The sequence below is a fragment of the Vanessa atalanta genome, chromosome 13, assembly GCF_905147765.1.
Source record: "Vanessa atalanta chromosome 13, ilVanAtal1.2, whole genome shotgun sequence".
NCBI classification, from domain to species: domain Eukaryota; kingdom Metazoa; phylum Arthropoda; class Insecta; order Lepidoptera; family Nymphalidae; genus Vanessa; species Vanessa atalanta.
Window position 1 is genome coordinate 9,249,508 of NC_061883.1, and position 25,071 is coordinate 9,274,578.

Below are 25,071 nucleotides of genomic sequence, written 5' to 3' on the forward strand. Positions count from 1 at the left end.
ATTTCAAATGTTAAATCAATGATGGCATAAAGAGAGCAATCGGTGCTTAACTCCAATATAAGGTTCGACAGTTGCGATGGGTCAAGATTTGTTGAAATACTTTCAGTTATTATATACATACCTATCTTGAGACCAAAGCCGAAGGCCTTAGGTTCATTTTAATTCACGGCGGTTATCGTATAGGTCATGATATTCGTTTTTATTTTGTCGTTGTGCTACATATTTTGATGCTTAGAATACAAAATAGTAGACCCTGGAATATATCGGAAAAACACCGAGACGTAAAGATAAAATTAGATACTCTCCGTATAACATCAATACTTTGTATTGTTGTGTTGAAGGATGAGTGGGGTAGTGTAATTACAGGCACAAGGAATATAAAGGCTTAGATCTTTCGGTGTATTGTCTATGGAAAACCATTTTCCAAAATCTCGACTTCCCTTTAGAAAGAAAATCTTGAAGAAAAAATTTAAAAACATACGATAAATGATTACTAGTATTTAAATAATTTATACACGATTATATTATATTAACAATTGCAAATGTTATCTAATCACTTTTCCTATGTATCTATAAGACTGCAATATCATTAGGAAATGGACTTATGACAAGCTATTGCAACGCTAAACCTACCATTATTGCAACAGCCTATAAAGTTCTCAGCCCGCAGTGCGTGTGATGCCAGCGGATTATGTCACGGACTAGTCTGCCGGTACACTCGAAGAAACGCGCGCGCGCAGCGGATTTCCGCACGATTTATTATTACGAGTTCTTACGCGAAACCCGCGGGTTTTATTAATAAATGTGAAAACTAAATAAGGTTCCTGAGAAACATTTAATTTTTTTTACATCACATATTTCGGAATAAATATTTTAATGTTATATAATAATAATAATAATAGATTCAATATAAATATAATCGTATTCATAAAATATTGCCTATTTATATTTTCCATAAGGATAATATTATTAATATTGATTTTTCTGTAATAATGTAATTATTAGAACTATAGATATGATTTTGATCATATTTGTTGAAATATTTACAATATTTAGATAGAACGAATAATGTAATTTTATTTACTTGCATCTAAATTAAAACTCAATAAACCAATCGATTCGATTAAATACTCAAGCTTTAATCAGTGTAGTGTAGTTTAAAATTCTATAATTCAATTCAAATATCAATACATATAATCAAATATCATAACCAAATATAAAGTTTTTTTTTTTTCAAATTTATATAACAAAAAAAAACATAGATATTAACGAATCATAGATATTTTTATTTAAATAATTATGTAAATATAAGAAATAATATTGTATTAATAAAATGACAGAAGATATTCAGATTTAGATGACACACGAGAAATTCTCATTAATTCAAACATTCTCTAATACTGAATGACCGAATAGGAATACCTAGTCTTACTCCGATTGTTCTTCAAACAGAGTAGAGTATTTTATCGTGACAATTTTACGCACATTTGATGTGTGAAAATGGTTTAAATGTGATAACGCTGTACTCATCGTTTTCAGATGTAAAATCTCAAATAAATTCTATATATAAATAATAAATGTTTATATATTAAAACACAAAATTCGAGGAATAAAATACCCACTATTTTTTTTTATTGTTGGTATCGTTAGAAACATTTGATAATAAAGGTATTTTTGAAGTTATAAATGACAGTTAACCTAATCAGATATGTATCTACTTAACACAGATTCTGATATCCTCCAGTTTTAATTGCACAATTACTATCAAAAATCTAATTATTATCAATCATTAATTAAAAATTTCATTTGCGATAACTTTTTTAATATGTAGATATGATCTTAGTAGTTTTAGGTACATCATTTTAAACCTAAATAAATACAAATTTTAGTCATAAATACACATACGTTACATACGTTTATTTAATATCAAAAGACAGTAAGCTACTGTACACTCTTACTTTAACAAAATTGTAATATTCAAAGTTGCTTGTTAAATGCTTATAAAAATAAAACTTTATTGATTTTCGACATATACCTAATAATTATGGCTCTTAGAATTGGCCTGCAGTACAATATGCAAAAGCGATTCAGAACAGAACAGAACAGGCTATTTCACTGGTTTTTAAAATCCATTTTATATTATTTAGTAGAGGTTAAGGAACCCAGTGCAAGTTGCGTTGTTCAATTCTAATACATATTTGATGAAAAATATCAAATTAAAAATTCAATATTTAAATAGCGCGCGAAAACGCTACTTTGACAATATGGCGTTGCAATGGGGTTGGTGACGTCCCCTGCCTGGATTGTAATCTGTGGCACATATAATCCACATACAGTAGGCAAACAAGGTTAACAAGCAAGTGAAGTCATCATAAACCTGACCAATCAGGAGCGTTTTGTGTCATGTGACAAACGTTTAAGAAAATGCATTTTTATTTATGGATCTTTGAATAAATTAATTATTATTTTCAACTTTCGTTAATAAATAACCATTTTTAAACTCATAATATATACTGATTACAATAATTGACACTTTATTTTTCGTATTGTCAATTAGCCTATTGCATAGTTGAACACAACTCGCTGAATTGTTGTCACTGTCCTCGCTTGACACTTCGCTCTGAAAGAAAACTTCTGTTTCGGTCAAAACTTCGCCTGATTATTGGACGAAACCGAAGGTGGAATTTTGGGCGAAAGTGACCGAAGCGGAAGTTTCGATCAGATACTATTGCAATTGTTCAATTAAGTCGAACAACAAACGAGTTCTCGGTCGAAACTAATATACATACATAATAAAAATGACTACCTACTGCTTACAAAAAATAGAGTAACTAAATGTATTGCATAAACGAGAACCTCACTGGTGGTAACATTGAAGAAAATCGTAATCTTGATACTGAGCAGAAGCTCCACTCTACCTGCAGGAGATATCTATTTAGATCTCACTATTATCATCATATCTATTAGAATTATCTTTAGATTATTTCAAGAGACATGGTGAAAATAAAATAACATAAGCGATAACCAAACTTTGAGAACGAAGAGATTACCTCGAAGTTCTTTAATATACTAAACACATTAAGTGACATGATAAAAAACAACACTTATTTTTTCATTGGTTTTTATAATGTTTTGTTTTCCGAATTTTTTAAAGTTTTATTTTGACTATCAAAATGTAAGTTTGCATATATTTAAAAAAATACAATTTGAATAAAATACATTTTAAAAAATTACAGGTTTTTTAATATAGCTATTTGATGTTTATAATTTTTTTTTTTACCTTGATCACCTAATAATGCATAATAATGACTGATTGAAATTTATGAATAGGTATGACAAAAATGACCTTTGTTATGAAAAAAATCGTTATAAAATTAAAAAAAAAATTAAGTAAGTCCGCATATTTATTTTTCTGAATAATTTGAAAGAGAGTAGTTATTACTTTTCTTATTTATTGTATAGTTATTATTAGTCTTACTTGAAAAATCCTAATAATGTCTATCGTAATCTTTATTACAATAAGAGTAAATCTAAAATAAACAAATTTAAATCAAAACAGCCTTCTAAAGACTATAAATTACAATATTATTCTTTTGTGTTGATTCCTTTTGACGCTTATTTTGTTTTCTAGCTTCGTCAACGTGTATATATATTCATATATATTTATGTTTACTGAAAATGGTTAATTATCATAAATACGTTTAATTTTTTAGAGATTTAGAAAACTTTTGATACCTGGGTGTATGTCATAAGGTAGTTAATTCAATAATTAAAGTAATTGCACATTTTCTTGTATATATAATTTTAATCTTATGAAACATGATCAGGACCCTAATTCAAGTAACAAATTAAACGAAACTTAATCGTTCCGCCTTTCAGCCGATTCCATACTATATTAACTTAGCGGATCGTTAAGATCAGTTAAATCGGAATCGTATTGTAACCGATATAAATAAGTAGGGTTCGGTCCTCAGTTACGATTAAGCCATGTTCATTTTTTGTGAAGAATTATCGAAGTTGGATCTAAATAGACTCGGGAACCTATCGTTACCGTTATAAGTTAAATTGGTCCCCAGGGAGTTATGTACGACAATACAGCGTTAGTGAAGGTCGATCGAAATCAGTTGATGTGTTAGTGGATGAGTGATGGAAAGAGATCTAAACTCTTTATATAGTGATCTAATTCATAATAATAGGTCCATTTTTCTTCCATATTCATGTAAATGAATCGCCTTATTCTATATCTTAATAACACGAGGTAGAATTGTTTACTATAGACATTCTATACGTTTTATCAATGGTTTTTCTTACTTAAACATGCTTATAAATTTAATTCAACGTAATATTGTTATATCTGAGTAAAACGTTGCATTGTATTCTACTTTGGGGAAATGAAGAATCAGAATCTTTGTTAATTAGAAGATATTTAGTTGGTCGCAAGACTTAAATCTTTATTAAAAAGTTAATTTATGTAAATATATCAAAATGGCTATTGCGTTTCAATATATTGTGAGTACTATTATATACTCTTTGTTATAAAGTACTCTACCGTTATATCATAGTTCATTATGATTTTAATTGTATCATGTGTGAATTACACGTGTGTGTTTTATTTTAAAAGTGTTTTGCGAATATCCCTAGGTAATTATTTAATATAATACCATACTTGCATATATATGAGAAAAACACAAGTTTACAATTTTTAAAATTTAAAATACGAAATTGATTTCCACTCCTTCTTCAGATAAATAAGAAATAAAACCAAAGTTTCCAATTTATATAATACATAATTGATTATTATTAAGTATGTACATATCTCACTGTAAATAATAAAAACTGAAGTTAATATATCTAACAGATAATTTAAATAATTTTGAATGACTAATGTAGTAGCATCAAGAACAATAATTAACTCTAATTATGAAAATTATGAAAATGTTATTCATAATAAAGAACACGATGAAAAACTTTGAAGCCTCCTACTTAATGTCTAGACGTTTCGATAAAACGTTTCTTTTCTCACTTCTGTTTTGTTTGAAACAACAACCATGCGAACTAAGATGTTATGTTTCTTGTGCCTGTTATACTGACTCACTCACTCACTCACTCACTCGCCCTTCAAATCAGAACAAAACAATACAAAGTATTACTGTTTGGCGGTAGAACATGTGATTGCATCCAACCCAAGTAAATGGGGCTTGGGGTACCCCAAGTAAATGGGGATACAAGTCTAATAAAACATTTTTTTACCACAACATACACTTACTCCTTTGTGATATATATTTTTTTATATAATTATTATATTTAAGTGATTGACGTGAGTGACGGATTTTAAGCTCTTATTACACAATAATTGAACATAAATTAAAGTGTTCGATTGAAAATTAGAAATACAATCGTAGCGGGAATTTTGACGCCGATGTAACCGTTGCCTAATGCAGATAATGCTTATCAAATAGACTAAATGCGTCAAGATAGCACTTGAAGGTTAGGATTATGAGTTTTTTAATAGAAAAAAAAAAAAACATAAAAACGTTGCGATGAGCAGAACAATTAATAATTATAACGCCACGAAAAAACAAAGATCGGTCTATGATCACTACTTTTTATAAAACCATAGATCATGACTATTGAAGGTTGTTTTTTTTATACAAAAATAATAATTAAGTTTCAATGAAATATTTTTCATTGTGGTATTGAGTTTTTTTAATCAGCTGTCTTTTACGAATTAAATATTTAAATTATATTCATTAATTCAGTTTTTTGAGATCAAGGCTTTTAAATTTTTGTGTGTTATGGTACACATGGTTTGTTTTAATGTTTTTAATACGAACTTCCTAGAACAGAGACAAAGAGCCGTGTAATTGTATATTTACAAAGAAAAAAATTACCATTACTTAAAAAGATAGTGTTCACAAATGAATAACAACAAATTGTATTATGATATAGACATTAGTATGATTTATATAATATAAATTAAAAATATATTGTACATAAAAGCGCTAAATGTAATATGAAGTCAAGTCTTAGTACGTTGAACTGAAGAAGTATAAGAAGAAAGTATGACTTAAAATCTCTTCGAAAATAAACCATTATTTCTCGTAAAAAGTAAAGGATATTTTTTTTTTATTGTGGGTTATCCCTAAGAGAGAGACAGCGGTAAGTGACTTTTTTCTATTCTATGTTAAGACTAGCTACTCCTCCCGGCTTATGATTGGTCTCTGAAAATCAGATTAATGCTTTTAGAACCATAAAACGTCAATGCAATAGCAACTTTTTTTTTTTTTGACTAAGTGCTATTCTTGGTGCGCTTAGAACGAGTTCCTAAAGTTTCATCACAATTGGATGAATGGTTTAAAGTTTCAGTTTTATTTATTAAGAAGAAAATATATTAATTTTAGGCCTCCTTGAGTCCTTATAGTTTGATTTCAATTGTACAAAAATTTTATTTTTCTATATATTACCGAAAATAAACTTAAAATGAATAAACGGCATTCCTTATCAAGACCACGCTTAATCCTTGGTTAAGGACGCATTCAATATTTACAATGTTCTTAAACACTTAAATGCAAAACATATTATACACAGATACTCGGATAAAAGGATTATTTAACTAAAAACAAATTTACATTTCACGTGTTTAAATTAAATATTTTTATATTTACTTTGCGATACTAGATTATAAAACAAATGCAAATCTTAAACTCGAGCTAAAGATTTATCAATTACAGGTTCTCATATTCCTCAATAAAATTAAAGTTGTATAGGTGTTCTTGGTGGCAAGTTCTGTCTGGTTTGAAGGTTAGTGACCTGCAGCTTTTATAAACAAACAGACGGGGCCAGTTTTGGCCGGCCACTCAGGATTTCTGCCCCGGAGCGTCCGCAATAAATAGTTGTACTATATGTGATTTTATTTTGTTTAGATGAAAAAATATTGTTTTAATTATAATAGACAATCCATAGACATTGGCGCACCCATTTGGATAGTGAGAAGTCATGTCATATTGATATTGGCAAAACAAAGATTTACATATAAGATTTATGCCTTTTTTATTTATTATCGTTGAGTATTAGGTATTATTTCAATATTACGTTCAATAAAATATAATTACGAGATAATCATTCAAGCAATTGCAATTTGCACAGAGATAAAGATTAGAATTAATGCTTAAGGAAAGATATACTCTTCTTTCTTTGAATTTTAATTAGGTATTAAAAAATATATTAACGATTTTGAAATCGCAGTCAATAACACGATAATGAGGTATGGTATACATAATTAACATTAAAATTCAATTAAGACCAGTTTAAATAATCGAGACTTTACAATACTACGAGCTGTTTAATATGTTTTTTTGAAATATATAAAGATATAATTTATACAAGGAAAATAAAAATTTATCTTTTCTTTTGTACATTTAAGCGTGTCTGATTATTTGAAATATTCAGACACGCTTAAATGAAGCAAAGATAAATTTACATAATGTGTCTGTAGCTTTTCTGTAAAGTAATAAAGAAAAAATTAAAATATTTTATTATATTATAGTACTATGCAGACGTAGTCCTGTCTGCGCATATAATTATATTATACAAAATCTCATTGCGATCAGTTGAACGCTCTGTATAGATTTTTAATGATGAATTAGAAACTGTTAAAAAAATGATTTTAATATTGAACGGAATCATAAGTTTGACGAATGTATTGCTGTTAAGATAACAAAAAAAATATATACTTTACATTTTAATAGCGGCTTTTATAAAATTTCACAAATACATTTTTAAGATGTTTACGTATTATATAGAAGGTACCTATAACACAATATTTGATAAACGTGTCGTTTTGCTTTCGGATGTTAGAATATCTGCTATTGCAGCTTACTACTAATCCGAAATTTACGAATAGTATAATATATCTTAAATTATAACACAGCACTATTCCACTTTAATACTAAAAACACTTTAAACTATTTATATACACTTAGATTTTACCTCCAGAACTTTGACAACAGACACCGGATTTCATGGGTACGCCACTCCGAGGTCCTGGATTCGATTCCCGGTCAGTCGATGTAGAAAAAGTTTATTAGATTTCTGTGTTATCTTGGGTGTATGGTACCGTCGTTACTTCTGATTTTCCATAACACAAGTGCTTTAGCTACTTAAATTGGGATCAGAGTAATGTATGTGATGTTGTACAATATTTCTATATAACAGCTTCATCGATGTTGAAATTATTATCGAAGATTATTCAAGTTCTTGACCAGTTAAAAATTGTCTCGTAAATTTAATTTTAAATATTGTTCAATTGGCTTTTGTGATCGTTCGGTTGGAAAAGGCTTACGTAACATTTAACAGAGCCGAGGTGGCCCAGTGGCTAGAACGCGTGCATCTTAACCGATGATTTCGGGTTCAAACCCAGGCAGGCACCACTGAAATTTCATGTGCTTAATTTATGTTTATAATTCATCTCGTGCTCGGCGGTGAAGGAAAGCATCGTGAGGAAACCTGCATGTGTCTAATTTCAACGAAATTCTGCCACATGTGTATTCCGCCAACCCGCATTGGAGCAGCGTGGTGGAATATGCTCCAAACCTTCTCCTCAAAGGGAGAGGAGGCCTTTATCCCAGCAGTGGGACTTTACGGGCTGCTAATGCTAAAAAAAAAAAAAACATTTAACAGTACTAAGTTATGGAAATTAAATCGCACTTCTCTAAATTCAATTCAGTAATTTCCTTAATTTTTTTACCTTCATTTTGAAATTTATACGATGATATTTTATCCTCGTCAGGAAGTTTGTATGCATAAACGAGGTTGCGTGAAGGAAAATCACAAGTTGACAATATTCAAAACATCAAATGTTCTTCAGCTTTTGCAAATTACAAAATTAGCATTTGCAAAATCTAATACTCAGTAAATAAATTCATCAATAATGTTTTTATCAATTAGCTAAATAAGCTTGAGTCTAGGGCAGATTTGTGGCGGTCAAAATTAGAGACAATTTTTAAATTGCATTTACTATTTGAGAAAGCGAGCAAAGCGACTTAAAAAAAAGAAGGTTATTAATTTGATTACAAGATTTTCTTTTATATATGTTGCCTTAGAACTCCGTCATTTATGAATTGATTTTATTTTTTATTGTTTTTGGTAGGGTATTCTACGTACGTTTGTTACCATTTAAAAAAAATAACAAATTTAAGTCTGATATTTTTTCGGTATATTTTATATTATATTGGACATAAATAGATTAAGTATTTGTATAATAAGATATGTGATACTGTAGTATAGTAAGACGAAAAAATCTTTCAGACCAACAATTCTATGTCAATTCTAAATCTTTAAAATATTTTTTTTATTTACTCTTTCGTTGTACATCGTCCATTGGTTCGGTAACACAGTTTTGTTTGGTTATAAATGTCTTCGTTTAAGCAAATATTTAAAAAAATAATAATTGAACAATTTTATCGACTGTAATGTGTGTTGGTTTATATATTTTAATTATAAAAAAAATATTTGAATGATTAACCAATGTATAATCTTAAGTATTACCTATATTATCTTTATAGGGATAAGAGAGGCTAACAATCAACAGCATATTCTTTGAAAACATTTAAAATTGAATCTACTTCATCCAAATATAAAAAAAAATGAAATATGTTAATTTTAAAGTTTAATTCAACTAGCGAAAAAGTCTACGAGTACGATAATCATGAGTTGCATAGGTCTCCAATTGAATGCTTCAAGTTTTCAATGACTATGACATTCATATCAAAATATAGAGAACTTCCTGTTAAACTAATTTCAAAATATTGAAAGTCAAAAAAGAAGGTCACTGTATTATATATACATACTATTATATTATTTATTGATCTCGTTGACTTTGACAGACATAGACAATTTCAATACTTTTAAATAGTTTATATACATATTCTATATATATATTCCTTACAGTCAGATACCACAACTAAAGAAGGAACAGGGCAATCAACCGGAACATACTAAGTTTCATAGCAGTCTGTGTACTGTTTTTAGAGAAGGTTTTTTAGCAAATTATGAATTATTTGATTGAAAGCATTGGCTTGTTGATAAGCTATTACTAGTATAAGAATGCCGTCAAAAACATTCTTTAAAAGGTCTATATAAGGTTTCGGAATTCTCAAGGCGAGAGTTTTAATCGCTCTGGGACAAGTTTTATTATTTTAATTGGATTGCTCAGATTTTCGACATTTCAGGGATTGATTTTCATGGTACATATTTTCTCTGGACGTTCTAATTTGTGCCGGCCAGGCTAGCCGCGTCCCGATTTCAATCGCGTTTAAGTTCTAATTTGGATATAATTTGGATATCCGCAGTCAAATAGAGAAGAAAAAGTTTTGCCTTTGCCTATTTCTATAAAGATTAACAAAAAGGTTTTAATGAATGATATTTGAATGAGTGATAACGTTTTTCTCCTAGTGTATAGTTTGCCTTTAGTCTCTTTTTTACCTTCGTTCATTTGAATTGAGTGTAGTATCACTATTGATTTTATTGTAAATGCTTATAATGACATATGATTTATCAAACTTTACTAGGAAACTATTGTTTACTTTATAAACAGACCAATAGTATTTCTTGTAATATAAATAAATGAATATATCATATTAATTAACGTTCCATATAATGCTGTTCTGTAACGAATTATTTCCCTATAAACTTCGTTGCCTCAAGTCCTACCTATAACCTTCAATAAATGGCCTATTTAACACAAAAAATATTCTTCGAGTCAGACTAATATTTACCAAGTTTAACACGCATATGTCTTTATGATATAAATATAGATTAATCTTCACAAAGGCCATTGTGAAAGATTTGTGATCTTGAACGGTTATCTAGCCATTCAGTTGTAGTATTATTAATATTAATATGATAACTGTTTATTACGACTCATATTGAAACCTTGAACATAAAGCTATGGCATTAGAAATAATGCTAGGTACATATAACATTATTTAAAGATGTATGTCATACTTAAAGGGAAAGCTATACAATAGAGGTACTTTGCGAGTGTTGCGCAATGATAAAAACAATAATAAGAATCAAGGCGAGTTAAGGTATATGGATAATGTTTTGGTATCTATGAGTTAAAAATATTGCATTATATCACGATTAAGTTTTTGGTAACTTAGAAGAAGTGTCAGATATTTGTGCGTGTGTGCGTGTGCGTGATTTGACGCAAGTGAGCGAAGGTTATAATTTAATTTCCATCGTATTCGTGGCAGAACTTAAATAACTTTGTTTTTAAACCTTTTATAAGCTTAAGCGTGATGTAACTCATTGATACATGAATTTTTAACCGACTTCAAAAAGAGAATGAGGTTAATAATTTGGTTATATGATTTTTTTATGTTTGTTGCCTTAGAACTCAGTCATTTATGAATTGATTTTATTTTTATTATTTTTGGTAGGGTATTATTACACGTTTGTTACCATTTAAATGTAAAGAAAAAATTTAAGTCTGTTATTTTTTCGGTAAACTTTATATTATATTGGACATAAATAAATCAAGTATTTAAAATATGTACTCATAATATTATATAAACTGTAGTGTAGTAAGGAATCGTGTACCTATTGATGTTTCATAATGTTATGAGATGTAACCGAGTTGAAAAGATATCGTTGTTCTTGTGAATGTAAACTTTAATAGATTAGTGTTCGCTCATTGGTTAAAATTCAAGACAATAACTTTAATTAAAATATTGAGAAAAACAAGTATGAATTTGCATGTTTCATTATTGTTTCCAATATTTGTTTTTTTTTTTTATACCGAATAGGAGTGCGTTTAGCAAGAAAATATTAGATAGTACTATCGCCAACATTTTTTGGCCTTTGTAAAAAGGTCGCAAGACCGATAATTTTCTAGTACATAGTATTTTTTGTATCTCCCAAGGTTTAGCCAACGTTACGAATGTAACCGTAAAGGAAAATAGTGTTTTGGATGAACACCGTTCAGACATTTGGTACAAAATATTTACAAATAATATAAGTCATATAAACCTTGCTCATTTATCACTCTTTCTTTCAATTCAAACCATATCAAAATAGGTTAATCGGTTTAGATGATGTAAAGCGACTCTGTTTTATACTAAATATTTAGATCATAAATATCTTGTTAATACTTTAAGCAATCTATTTTGATATATGATCAAGATGAACGATTAGGGTGTATAGTTGAACACAGATAATTTATACTAATATTATAAATACGAAAGTCTGTCTGTCTGTCTGTTGCCATTGGACGGACAAATTGAAATAAAGTAAGCTGGAACACTAAGGAAGCATATACGCTACTTTTTAAGCTTAACTGCTGACAACCTAAATATAGTATAATAAACAAGATTAATATTCATTTTAATGTTTCGATAAAAAAATCCCTGAATGGCCGGAGTGACTCAGTAGGTATAAGATAAGTAAAAAGTAAATATATATATATAAATAAAAAGTAAAAATAAGTTGGATGGGTGAGACGATACACGTGAATACGGATTTATATTTAAAAAAATAGTGTAGTATTGCAGTAGGATAGTTTGATGATCTAAACGAAGACTCAAAAAACTAATTTTATTCAAAGTCGATTCAAAATCAAAATATCCTTTACCCAAGTAGGCTTTCAAAGCAATTGTCATTTAACAAACTATATTAAGTAAAGTAAGTAACTATATTAAGGGTCGGAATGTAGATTCTACCGAGAAGAACCGGCAAGAAACTCAGTAGTTACTATTTTTCATCATCTAAAAATACAGTCATGTTAGTTAAATACATTTATATATGTATTTTATATATCCTGCCTGGAAGTCAACAAGCATTAACCCCACGCTTTTTTATCGTCTATATAATCTTGTGCCGAATAATATGCCTTCTTTACCAATGTATTTTTTACAAATGATTTGAATTTATGAAACGGCAAAGAAATGTCAGCGGATTTTTTTATAGAAACGGATACCTTGCCCCAAGAATGATTTATTGACTTTGCGGAGTCAGGTATTCGAATCCGGTTTTTTCAAAACCATATAGGTATATATATATTTTTTTTCGAAACTTGACCTTATTTAAATATTTTATTATTCATACTTATACATAAGTATATTTTATATGGCAAAACAGAATTATATATCGGAATTTTTTATATGTAAAGATGGGATTCTAAATTAGAAAACATAGTATATACGAATTAGGATACAAATATACTTGGCGATTATAATATCGTAAGCGACATCATGTAATTTTTCCTAGAGAATATTTATATATTCTATTTGTATAAATATGAATTAAAAATAGTTACTGTATAAGAATGCCAGTAGCATTTTCCCGTTGAATCGCAATTCCGATGTTCTAGGCAAAAAACGAACCAGCCCTCCTGTCACCAGTGGAAAAGATCGCGGTGACTTATTTTCAAAGACAATTAATTAGTGAGATATCTTTGACTATTACAAATTCCTAAAAAGACCTCACATGTCTAATGACTATAAATAGTTATAGTCTATTGTTCGTTGTGTTTGAGATGAATGTCAGTACATTATATACATACTATATTATTACAATACTTATGTATATGACTATAAAATATAACAATGTACTCGGCTGCTACATTTTATTTTATGAATTTGACACGTTTTTGTTTTATTACAACGAATTTATAACAATATTACGTGTTCTTATACACCGGTTTTTCACGTTTACCGGTAAATTTGTTGAAATAAAACTAGTATAGATATATAAAATACTAGTTGTCCGTCCTGATTTCGTTCGGGTCAAATTCATACGAATATACACTTTTTTTTTCGTTTTCGTGTATGTGGGACTTGCCTAGGACGCCTAGTGCGCCCTAGTACACAGGAATACACTAAAAGACCATCTCTCGGTCTCTTCGGCAGGCGCCACGCTTCTTGCAGATCGCTTTCATATGCTTGACGATACAAAACTACACCTTCCGCTACCCCCTTTGACCTTGAAAATTTCCAAAATCGTTTCTCAGTGAGCGTTTACGTCTAACTATGCTAAACTTCAAGTCAATCGGGCCTGTCGTTTCGGATATCTTGAGTCAGTCAATGATATATCGCTTATATACCTATATGTAGATACGTTATGTAGGTATATGTAGATTTATACGTTTGACCGTGGTGAACGTGTTATAAGAATCTATTAAATGAGTATGGTTTTATAATATAAGTACTAGAATTATGCAATGATGTCAAAACATAACTAAAAATAGGCTTAAAAAGCTTAAATAATTCATCTCTCTTAAATAATTTCTTTCAAAATGCCTGATAACAATAATTGTAGGCTGAATTGTAATGCTGAGGCAGACAAGTGCAATCTTACAACAGTAAATTTGCAACATGTGTATAATTTAAAAAAAAGCATATCTACAATAGGTTCAATAATTTTGTTAAAAGTCAGCAGTGCAGTGACATCGCGTGTTTTGCATAATTAATATCTACACATATAAACGTTTATATAATTTCGTCTGTTTGTAAATAATAATTTACAAAGATATATGTATGTACCTTTGTTTTACGTATCTACGACGTACTACGTATCTAAGTCAGTAAATAACAAAACATTTATGTTCTAACCGGAATCATTTTCTGAAAATCTTTGACACGCTGACCTTTAAAATAAAAAATATATCTATTGTAGAGTAGATATTTCTTAGGAATGGGCTTTGTTATTTGGAAACAATCATTGTCGAAGTCTTCTCACGATTCTGTTTAGTTAAGCAGCTGGGTTTATCCACAAGTTAGGGCTGTTGAGAAAACTGGTACGTACATAAAGACCTATTTATTTTAAATATGACGTTTCTTGTTATAAAACATATTATAACCGTCGCTTGTATTTATGTACCGCGCACTATATAAAAAAGATACAGTAAAAAAAATGTTAAACTTTAAACAGTCCATCTGACACCTCATTATATAAATAAGTCTTATTAGTAAGTATAAAAATTTAATCACAAAAGTATGATTGAAAAAAAAATCACGAATCGCGTTCACAATATCACGAACTAGTAAAATTATTAAATTTTACAACTGTTTATGTATTGCAAATAAATGTGTTTATTTGAATATTATTTCGAACTACTCATTAAGTCACTTTTACAAACAAGTATGGACTAATGACACAGATCTTGATTGATTTAGCGTGCTTACTGTTATATTTTACCGATATATTTTCCCTTTAGATGTATTCGAGTAATAATACTTTAATAATTCATATGCAATTTCTATACCCAACTATCAAACCACAGTACAATAATTATTTTCTTGATAAATACCTATAAGAATATAAGCTACGGAACCGATTCATTTTAATAACGAATCATCTTAATATTTTTTTTAAATATTGCTGTGAAGAACAGTTGTTTTTCGATCGAGGATATATTTTTTAGGCATATCTAAATGATCTTACTAGTGAAGTAAGACAATATAAGGCCTCGAAACTAATATAAGTCGGCATAATTTATTCGTTTATTAATATATTTCCATCCCGTAACTTATCAGTTAACTATTACAACCGTTAATTGATCAAATTAAAAGGGACATTACAATCTGTCATTAATTAAATTCGATAGACGATAACGACAATTATGTCTTATTTATTGCTAGATAAAGGCGCAACGCAACAATTGTAGCAACGGAGTCGCTTGTGTGTGTGAGTGAAAAGTGAATACTTACTGTGTGTGAAATTTAATATATTATAAAAAGTGAGATCATGTCAAAAGGTCAAGATATAGAGTTCAAGCCGAGGGAGACGTGGAGGATCGCTAAAAACGTCGTCGTCATCAGCATCGCATTTATGGTTCAATTCACGGCTTACAGTGTGAGTTGGATAATGAAAATTATGTTTACAAATGAATAGTTTCTATACACGACTGAACTTGTAACACGTGTATGATTTTTTTTGCACGGGTAATTTTTGTTATAAAATACATTGAAGGCCAATAACATATGAATCCGATTTAAATTCAGGCAAGCAACACTGAATTATCACTAACTTTATTTGTGTATGAAAACCTCCTTAACCAGGAGTTATTTGCCTTTAGGAAATCTTACTAACCTTTTTTATTTATTTACAATTAAATGTACTTAGTTACATAAATGAAATACTATGTCATTTGTTTTTTTTTAAATTATTCTTGATCGTTTTTGTAATACATTGCTTTTTGTTGAAAATTTATGTTTGATTAACAATCTAAAGTGGTAATTACGGGAACCATTCATATTGGCCTTGTGTCCATTGAGTCATGCGTGTAAAGTAAGAAGCACATCTTCAAAGACATTCGCAAGAAAAATATTATTTTACGTGTACCTCTGAGAGCCGATTGGTCATTTTGTATAACTGACATTAATATAATTCAAATTTAACCTGCTTTATGTCTTTATCAAAGAGAGAAAGTAGAGGTGAGAGAGAGACAAAGAAAGAGGGAGTGGAAGAGTAAGAGAGGGGGGTAGGTGGACAAAGCGAAAGGGAGAGGGAGCGAGAGAGAAAGAGAGATCGAGAGCCAGTACGATGCTCTTATTGGTTGGGTTGGTACGATGCACCACCATAAAGTGATTATTGAAATTATTAAGTGCTTAATTTATGTTCATCTTGAACTTAGCAGTGAAGGAAAACATCGCGATTATACTTGTCTGCGTTGAATAGCAATCCGTATTGGAGCAGTATTTATTTCCTCTAAACTATTTCCTTTTCTTCCAAAAAGGTCAGGCGGCTTCATCCTAGCAATGGATCTTACTTAAGTTGAATATTTGTATTAATGACACAAGTAATAAAATAGTTTGTCATTTGTTTATACGACTGTCTGCTTACTGTTTAGACTTCAGATCCGTTAGAAATATTCATTTTATACTTTTTTTTAAATTACAAAAAGCAATGTGTTTATAAAAATAAAAATCATCATGTTGTAGATCTATCTATTCACTCACGTAAGCGCGACCTACAATAAATTATCGGCGTTTTAATTAACAAATATAATCTAATTTCTATTTTTTGCTGTCCTTACTATTTCATTTAACGTATACTCTATTCCAAACATAAGAGGAGAAAAGCCAAAATTTGACAGCCAATTGACGGACGATGGTCGAGGGCTTGATTAATCTATGGTATTCACTGTGGATTTGCGAAAAAATTGCGTTTTGAACGTCGACGAAACTGTTATCGGAATTTTGATAGTAAAATTAAATAGGAGTTAAGCGTAATAGTATTATATTAGAAATAAATATATAATTATCATAAACTGGTAGTGCACTGTATTGTTGAGTTATTAGCAAATTGCATGAAATATTAAATTTAAAGTTTGTTTATCTTTATTCCTACTTTGATTGTAATAGAGGGGTGCATCTTCGTGAGCGAATAGATCTATATTTTATGTGAAATAAATTAGCGGCGTTACTCACTAGCATTAGGGGGGTGTTTTGTTAAATATTGAATTCTCTCTTTTTGTCATTAGTCATAGTACATACATTTGAAAGAGAGATACACAGCATTGACAATAATTATAATATATTCTACAAATAGGTATTTAATAATTATGCTGTTTAAATATCGTGTCTTTATACTTAATTAGGGTGCTGCAAATCTCCAAAGTTCAATCAATGCGGAAGCAGGACTAGGAACTGCATCTTTAGCGGCGGTGTATGCGGGTCTGATCTTCTCCAATATTTTTTTACCTGTGGTTGTTATCAAGTAAGTTTCGAGTACTACTAATTAATTAATTAATTTAAGATAGATAATCATTTAAAATCACAATTATAAACAAACAATTCACAATTATAAAAAAAATAGAACAACTATAAACAGATCGAAGTCCTAAAATTTTTGGTAATATTCTATATAGATGTAGCTAAAAAAAATTTATATTTTTCATTTTCAGATGGCTTGGCACGAAATGGGCGATGTCACTATCTTTCATCACGTACATGCCATATATAGCGGCTCAATTGTGGCCGCGGTTCTACACAATGATCCCGGCTGGACTGATCGTCGGCCTGGGCGGTGGTCCGCTGTGGTGTGCGAAGTGCACCTACCTCTCTGTGGTGAGAACTAATTGACGTAAAGTTTATAAAGCCTAACAAGAAGTCTTGGACTACCCATTTCTTACCTCGCCAATTGTGCATCGACCTACAAATCATAACTTCAAACTTATGATGTTATGTCTTTGGTGCCTGTAGGCACACTGAATGACTCATCCTTCAAAACGTTACACAATACATAATACTAAAAGTATTGCTGTTTGGCGGTAGAATATCTGATAAGTTGATACATTGACTACATTGACTACATAGACGGAATTGCACGAAGCCTTACTGCCAATTAATGCCCTACGCTGCAAGCTTTACGTTTAATGTTAAAACGTAGGCATTATTATCGTTATAAAAAAAAAGTTATTCGTTCTTTTCAGTTTTCGCACTTTAATAATTACTTGAAATATCATTTAATATTTTCTTAAATTACGTTTTTTTTATTTGTTTCATAATAAAATTAACTGCGTAATCTTTTATATACAAATTGTATTTTAAATACATATTTATTTTTTAATTATATGTAATGTAATTTACATTAAATAATACTTCAAGCGAAAATGTGTTATTCACACAATTTAACTGGTTTTTTTTTGTTCAAGGTCTCCGAAGCGCACAGCAAGATATCCAATATTTCAGCGGAGGCCTTGTTGGTGCGATTCCTTGGTTTATTTTTTATGATCTTCCAATTAAACCAAGTTTGGGGAAATCTCATTTCGTCATTAGGTACGTTATAGACAAAGTAAGGTGTTTAATGTTCGAACAGTGAAGTCTGTATCTAGTTACATATCTCTATTCCACATTGACAGCAAATTGACGCGATATCATTAGTCGAGAGCTTGATTAATCTATGATATTCACTGTGGATTTGCAAAAAAATGGCGTTTTAAATGTCGACGAATCTCTTATCGGAATTTTGGAAGTAAAATTAAAGTGGAAAAAACGAGTTAAGTGTAATACTGTTGTATTATAAATAAAGATACATTAATCAAGAACTGTAAGTAGTGCAAAATATAGCTGAGTTATCAGCAAATCGTATGAAATACGTAAATCTAAGGTTTGTTTATATTTTTTCCTACTTCCATTGGAATAGGCATAGTTTAATAATTATTAGAAGGGTGATTTATTTTAATATCGAAAAATGTACAAAAGACAAGGCAGTTTTTTTAGGTTTTTAATGTTTTCGTACCCAAAGGGTAAAACGGGACTCTATTTCTAAGACTCCGCCTATTCTGTCCGTCAATTGCCGGTATAACAATAAATAGTAAAACACATAATAAAATAAATATTTAAGGGTTTTTATAGATAATGGTATGGTACATTTCGTGCGCGAGTCCGAATCACTTTTTGGCGGTTTTTATAAGTACTAATAAATACTGTGTTCATAAGGTTTTTAAAAAATCTGTATCCTCTATTATATATACTAAATTACGTGTGTCTTAGTTTCTATGCAAATTGCGCCTATTTTTTAATAGTTGTAGCTTTATTTTTGTGATAATAATATCTTGTATGACAGAGTGGGTGGTTGATCAGAGTGGATATCCTCACCATCAGACATTATGTGTGGGCGTAATGTGGGTACGGGTAAATAAAAATAGTTCCGTAATCACTCAAACGATTTACTTTCAAACACTATTAAACACAATAATAACGACGAGTCGTAAGACAGTTCCTCGATGTGTTGTCTGTACGGCGGCTAGCACTGAAGTGTCGTGTCGTCGACTCGCACCGACCCATCTAGACTCCGTCGAAGCGTTATGTAATACTGACAACGCTTGCGGCTCGTCAAATCAGATTCCGTATTGTTGACATCTCCAACATATATGTTTTCGCAACAACCGCACCAGACCTAATAGAGATAGAAGTGATTCTCTTTCAGAGCCCCTTGGTTCCCTTATATTTAAGGGCTATTAGAGCTTTGACCCCTGTAATCTTAATTCTGATATATCTAAATTATGTCTCTTTGTCATGCTATCTAAAAATTATCCCGCAAGCCTCTGATTATGCAGCTAAATATTAATTGCTTTTTAAAATTCGAGTCTGACGCCATCAAAATATAGGCGCCCCTTGGCACTGAGCGATTGCACACGTGCTGGTCAAGAGCGATTGATGCTGTCGCTCTTCCCCAACACAGGTGCTGGTCGTAGGGACATATATTAAGTTTTAAAATTAAAAAGGTTTAAACAGGCATGTTATCGTCACAGGTGTTTTTCGTCTGTACATACTCGTTTTTAATCAGTTGGTAAAAAACTTGGTTATCTTCTATCATATCTAACATAAAAATTTACAATGGATAATTATGTGCGGTTTCAGTGATCTCATCAGGTGATAATTTAGCTGCAGTGACAGCAGTGAATGCCACGATGATACCAAAGCTCTGCGGAGCCAACTTCCTGCCAAGCGCTGATGCTGGAGAGGCCTTGCAACAGCAGCCACCTGAAAAGATACAGATGATTGCGGGTATTGTGATTGTTTTTATTAAATTCAAAGACCTAGTTCTTCTTAATGATAAAAAGTTGCTTTGAAGTTTAAATCATCAAGATTATAATAGAGAGTCTTATTGTTTCTAGATTTGAGTCGATACTATGAATATCTCTATTATATCGTGAAATAAACATCATGTGTTTTATTAAAAAACGTCATTTAACTTTCAGGGATTTATTTAGCATGTATGGCTGGCGCGGCTCTTATTGTTGCTGTTGGAGTTGATTCCATGAAAAGGTATTTATAATCAATTTCAAGAGTGTCTCGGAGCTTTAAAAAGAATAATTTAATTTAATAATTGAAATAATATTTTAGTGATACAATTATGTATCAGTAAAATATAAAGAAAAATCTCCACTATATCGTATCTATTTCTCATCGATGCATATAATTTTAAAAGTTCTACGAGTGTTTCGTTGTGTACATCATTATCGGATCTTTAAAATGGAATGTCCTCTGGGTAGTGATCACCCTAATCTCTGACTCTCATATGCAAGATTCCGATTGGTCGGTAAACCATCTATTTCCCGTGCTTTCCTATGTTTGGAAGTAATATTGCCAACTACCAAACTATGAGCTTAATACTTGAAATGTTTTTCGGTAGGAAACGTTTCGATCAAATATATCCAAATTGAGTGAAAAAGTTAATGAGAGATTGGTTTGCCAAGAATACATAAATCGCTTTATTGTTCGTAAGATGTCATCTGTAAATATTTTGAGGCTTTTCAGGGAGTTTACTGATGTATTTTTCATCTGCCAGATATAAAACTGATCGTAACGAAACTGGATCAGGGTTGACGGGTGTCGCCCTGCTGGTGGTGACGCTGAAGTTGCTCGTGGAACCCAACCAACTCATGTTGGTTATTATCAACGTGTTTGTGGGCATGCAACAAGCTTTCTTCGGTGCTGATTTTACTGCGGTGAGGATCTCTAATTATTTATAGTTGTTATTAATAAATTTAGATGATTTTATTAAAAAACAAAATGCAAATCATGGAATAATCTAATAAAATGTGAAAACTACTTTTAATTTATTTATTTAGTCTGTATTGCAATAAAGACTAAATAAGTAAATTACAATTTACAATCAATATAAAAGAAGAACAGGTAAAGTTTAAAGTAAGTAAAATGCGGCCTTATCTGGCAATGGCACTTAGAGTATTCTCTTCCAGACAACCTCTTCGAGATTAATGTAGGACAAAAATCGAGCATAGTGTCCACTTACAACTACATTATGTAACAAAATCTTGATTTTACGATATATTAATTAAAGCCAAGCGAATTGCCGATAATAACTTTACTATAATCTTTTTGAAGTCATTGAAGAAACATGTAATATTTCATAAGCACTTATATTGTTGCAGGCTTTCGTCTCTTGTTCGATAGGCACAGGTACGGTTGGTTTCGTTATGATGACATATGGATTAGCAGATGCGATAGGATGTGTCGTAACTGGATATTTGGCTAAAGTGAGTATAATATTATATATAATATAGTAAGCCTAAGTATATTTTATCATTTCTATAGAATTATATTAAATTCTGTTGAATGTGAACTTGCTAATTTTTTTTATCAGGTACTTGACGAAAATATATAATACCATTATTAGTTATGAAATATTATATCCTTATGTAATAAATATAATCACTTACATAACATTACTTATAAACTCGGATAGGATGATATTACAATTTTTATATTAAAGCGTTCAAATATGTGGTTTCAAAAACACTTTTTTTTGGGGTTTATTTCCTCAAAAATTTAAAAGGTCTACACATAAGAAAGTAACTAAGAACTCTAAGAAAATCAGTGTTTTCCCAGACATGGATTTGTAAGCATTGGCAACTTCATAATTTATCAACTTTTTTATTAATCTGTCCTAGGAATTGGACCCAGGATCTAGAGATAAAAGATACTAAGCTACGGTTGTTATTTAAAAAAAAAATTTGATTTTATGTCGAATGTTTGATTGTGTATGTCGAATTCATATCATATTGCTTGTGTTGTGTGGATACTATAGTGTCAAGTGAACAATTCTATGTTTTCTAGGTAACAGGTCGGCTACCTTTGATGTGCGTAGCTCTGGTGGCTCACTGTGGGTTGTTCGTGTCTATATTGGTGTGGAGCCCACAAGCTAATCAGACGTACGTCGTCTACATCATTGCTGTAATTTGGGGAGTATGCGATTCAATCTGGCTAGTACAAATTAATGGTAAGCATTTTTTTCCTGTAGTAATAAAAGTTTTGCACTAACACAAACTAAAAATTCGGATTGTTATGTTGCTTGTCAATTATACATACAATAGTTTTAAAAGCTGGATAACTGAACAACTTTATAATATGCATTTAACTCTTTGGACCTTTATTATCAAAAATAAAATACAGCGAGCATACTTACTACCGTTTAATCTGTCCTGATTTTACAGTAAAAAAGTTTGCAATCATTTTGAATGATGTTGTCTATATATTACTTATGGTCTACACTATGATGAAACAAAAAATACAGACTTTTTTAATTTATAATATATTTAAGAAGTTCGTAGAAATATTTTCCAGCTTCGAAGAAATTGTTATGGATTTATTGGACGGAATTATCAATTTTACTCAATCATTTTTGTTAATTAGAGTAGGAATAAAAGTTTTGGGGCTGTAAATCATATAATTTTATTAGCGGAAGAGAGTAACTACTGTGTCACTTGGTGATTCTTTTTGGTAGAACTTACATTCCAAACCGGGAATAGTGAGAGCTGGTAAATGACTAACTTCATTGGTATAGCAATCTCTCCACTGTCGGAGAAAGTATAAAGCTTATCCCAACACAACGCTACAAATAGGGTTGGTGGATTTTTACTACTGAACACGATAATAATTTTAAACACGAACTTAGTGCCCAGATTTACTATATTCATTTCAAGCAATCACGTATTCTAGTTACTGGGCTATCTCGATACTCGCCACTTAATTCTAAATTTCATTTCAGCATATTATGGTATCCTGTTTCCTGGTCGCGAGGAAGCAGCGTTCTCAAACTTCAGACTTTGGGAATCAGTTGGCTATATTATAGCCTACGTCATATCTCCTTACATGAGAACGAGTGCTAAGACCTACGTATTATTAGCTAGTATGATTGTAGGTGTGACATTCTACTTCATAGTCGAGTACAGGGACAGAAAGGCTAAGTCTTTATCTAAGAAATTGGAAATAGAAAAAATATCGCCGACGAAGTATATTGGGGGTCTTGACAATACGGCTTATCAAAAAGCTGAATAATTAGTAAAGATGTTTTTATTGACAGACAAACAAGTTAAGATTTTTTATCAGGATAAAATTTGTGTAATACGGTTTATTTTTTGAAGCTGATATGAATTGATATTCGCATTGACTTAATTTGAGACCCGGGTCGGACCGACCGGTTTGACACCTAATAGATTCTACGTGGACGGCGAACTAGTTATAAGCTAAATTTATTGTTTTAGTTAGTGTTTGTAATTTAAGCATTTAAACTTAGAAATACCAGTCGATTTAATTTAAGTATTAAACTTGATTTTAAATGTGTTTTTAATTAAAGTTTTATTGTTAGTTTCGTAATATTAATTTTATTTTTTTTGATACTTTATATAAGCTATTATATACATTTTTTGTAAAATGTCTTCAGATCGATCTTATTGTATTGACTATTTTATATGATTATTTAAATATTTATTTTAAAAAAATCCGTGTTAAGTTCTTTTGAGATTATAATTATTCATAATTTTCAAATTAGACTATATACATAATAATCTATGAATATCATGATTGCATATGAACATATACTAGAAAAGATTAAATGAACCCCATTTTTTTTTAATAAAGACGTATGAAAATATTTAGATTTTATCAACATGAGATCAAGACTAGGCTGACTTTTTCCAATATATAAAAATTACATTTAAAATTTCAACTTTAAAGTTAATATAATATTAATTGAGCCAGAATAATTTCGTCTTTGCCTACATGTAAAATTTATGAAACTCACTACAATTAAAACTATATTAAACTTGATAAATTATGATAAAATTATTTGTTTATAAACGTCTAATAATAATAATTAATCGACGTCTTATTGTCATCAAAAAACAGTTTTGACGCCTGATATATTTTTTTCGGACGCATAATTATTAAACTTTTTGTGATATTGCTAATAAAAATATACAGTTACATTCTGTTAATATCCCTAGAACTGGCTATCTCTCCTATTCAAAAGGGTTATTATATAAGTTATATTTACTATTAAACAAATACGTAACATAAGTAGAAGAAAGGCATATTTTCTAACGATTAACTGATAAATGAGGATAAAATACGTTATTCTTTGTTAATCGAATCAGCCATCTTGTACAAAAAAAAATACAGGATTACGAGATTGATTACAAAAACTATCAAATTTAGATTTAAAGGAAATAGGAATGCGATCTTTATAAATAAATATAATTGCTTATTTTTTTTTTAATTATTCAATATTACGTATCATTTATTATTTGAGTCAATAATACAT

At 30.2% G+C, this 25,071-nt stretch overlaps 1 protein-coding gene across 5 annotated transcripts; it reads left to right on the plus strand.

The window, feature by feature from the left end:
• The first annotated feature begins 710 nt into the window (after nt 1–710).
• Nucleotides 711–24,107, plus strand: LOC125068203 (UNC93-like protein). Of its 5 annotated transcripts, none has more exons than XM_047677258.1 (12): nt 724–820; nt 7,246–7,264; nt 15,639–15,852; nt 17,600–17,718; nt 17,906–18,068; nt 18,656–18,779; nt 20,367–20,513; nt 20,708–20,774; nt 21,298–21,457; nt 21,902–22,006; nt 22,587–22,749; nt 23,518–24,107. In XM_047677258.1, exons 3-12 carry the CDS (start codon nt 15,745–15,747, stop codon nt 23,805–23,807), a joined length of 1,446 nt encoding a protein of 481 aa, XP_047533214.1. In that variant the 5' UTR covers nt 724–820; nt 7,246–7,264; nt 15,639–15,744; the 3' UTR covers nt 23,808–24,107. The 5 variants fall into 5 exon arrangements, with proteins under 5 accessions (XP_047533213.1, XP_047533215.1, XP_047533214.1 ...); XM_047677256.1 differs by lacking the exon at nt 7,246–7,264 and adding an exon at nt 14,749–14,794; XM_047677257.1 differs by lacking the exon at nt 7,246–7,264 and having other exon boundaries at nt 711–820.
• The last annotated feature ends 964 nt before the right edge of the window (nt 24,108–25,071 follow it).

Excerpts from the sequence above, each read along its gene's own strand:
- LOC125068203 (XM_047677257.1), top strand. The coding sequence starts at position 15,745 with ATGTCAAAAGGTCAAGATATAGAGTTCAAGCCGAGGGAGACGTGGAGG. Across the intron at positions 15,853-17,599 it reads TTCAATTCACGGCTTACAGT|GGTGCTGCAAATCTCCAAAG; the intron begins GTGAGTTGGATA and ends ATACTTAATTAG. Across the intron at positions 21,458-21,901 it reads TCGGTGCTGATTTTACTGCG|GCTTTCGTCTCTTGTTCGAT; the intron begins GTGAGGATCTCT and ends ATATTGTTGCAG.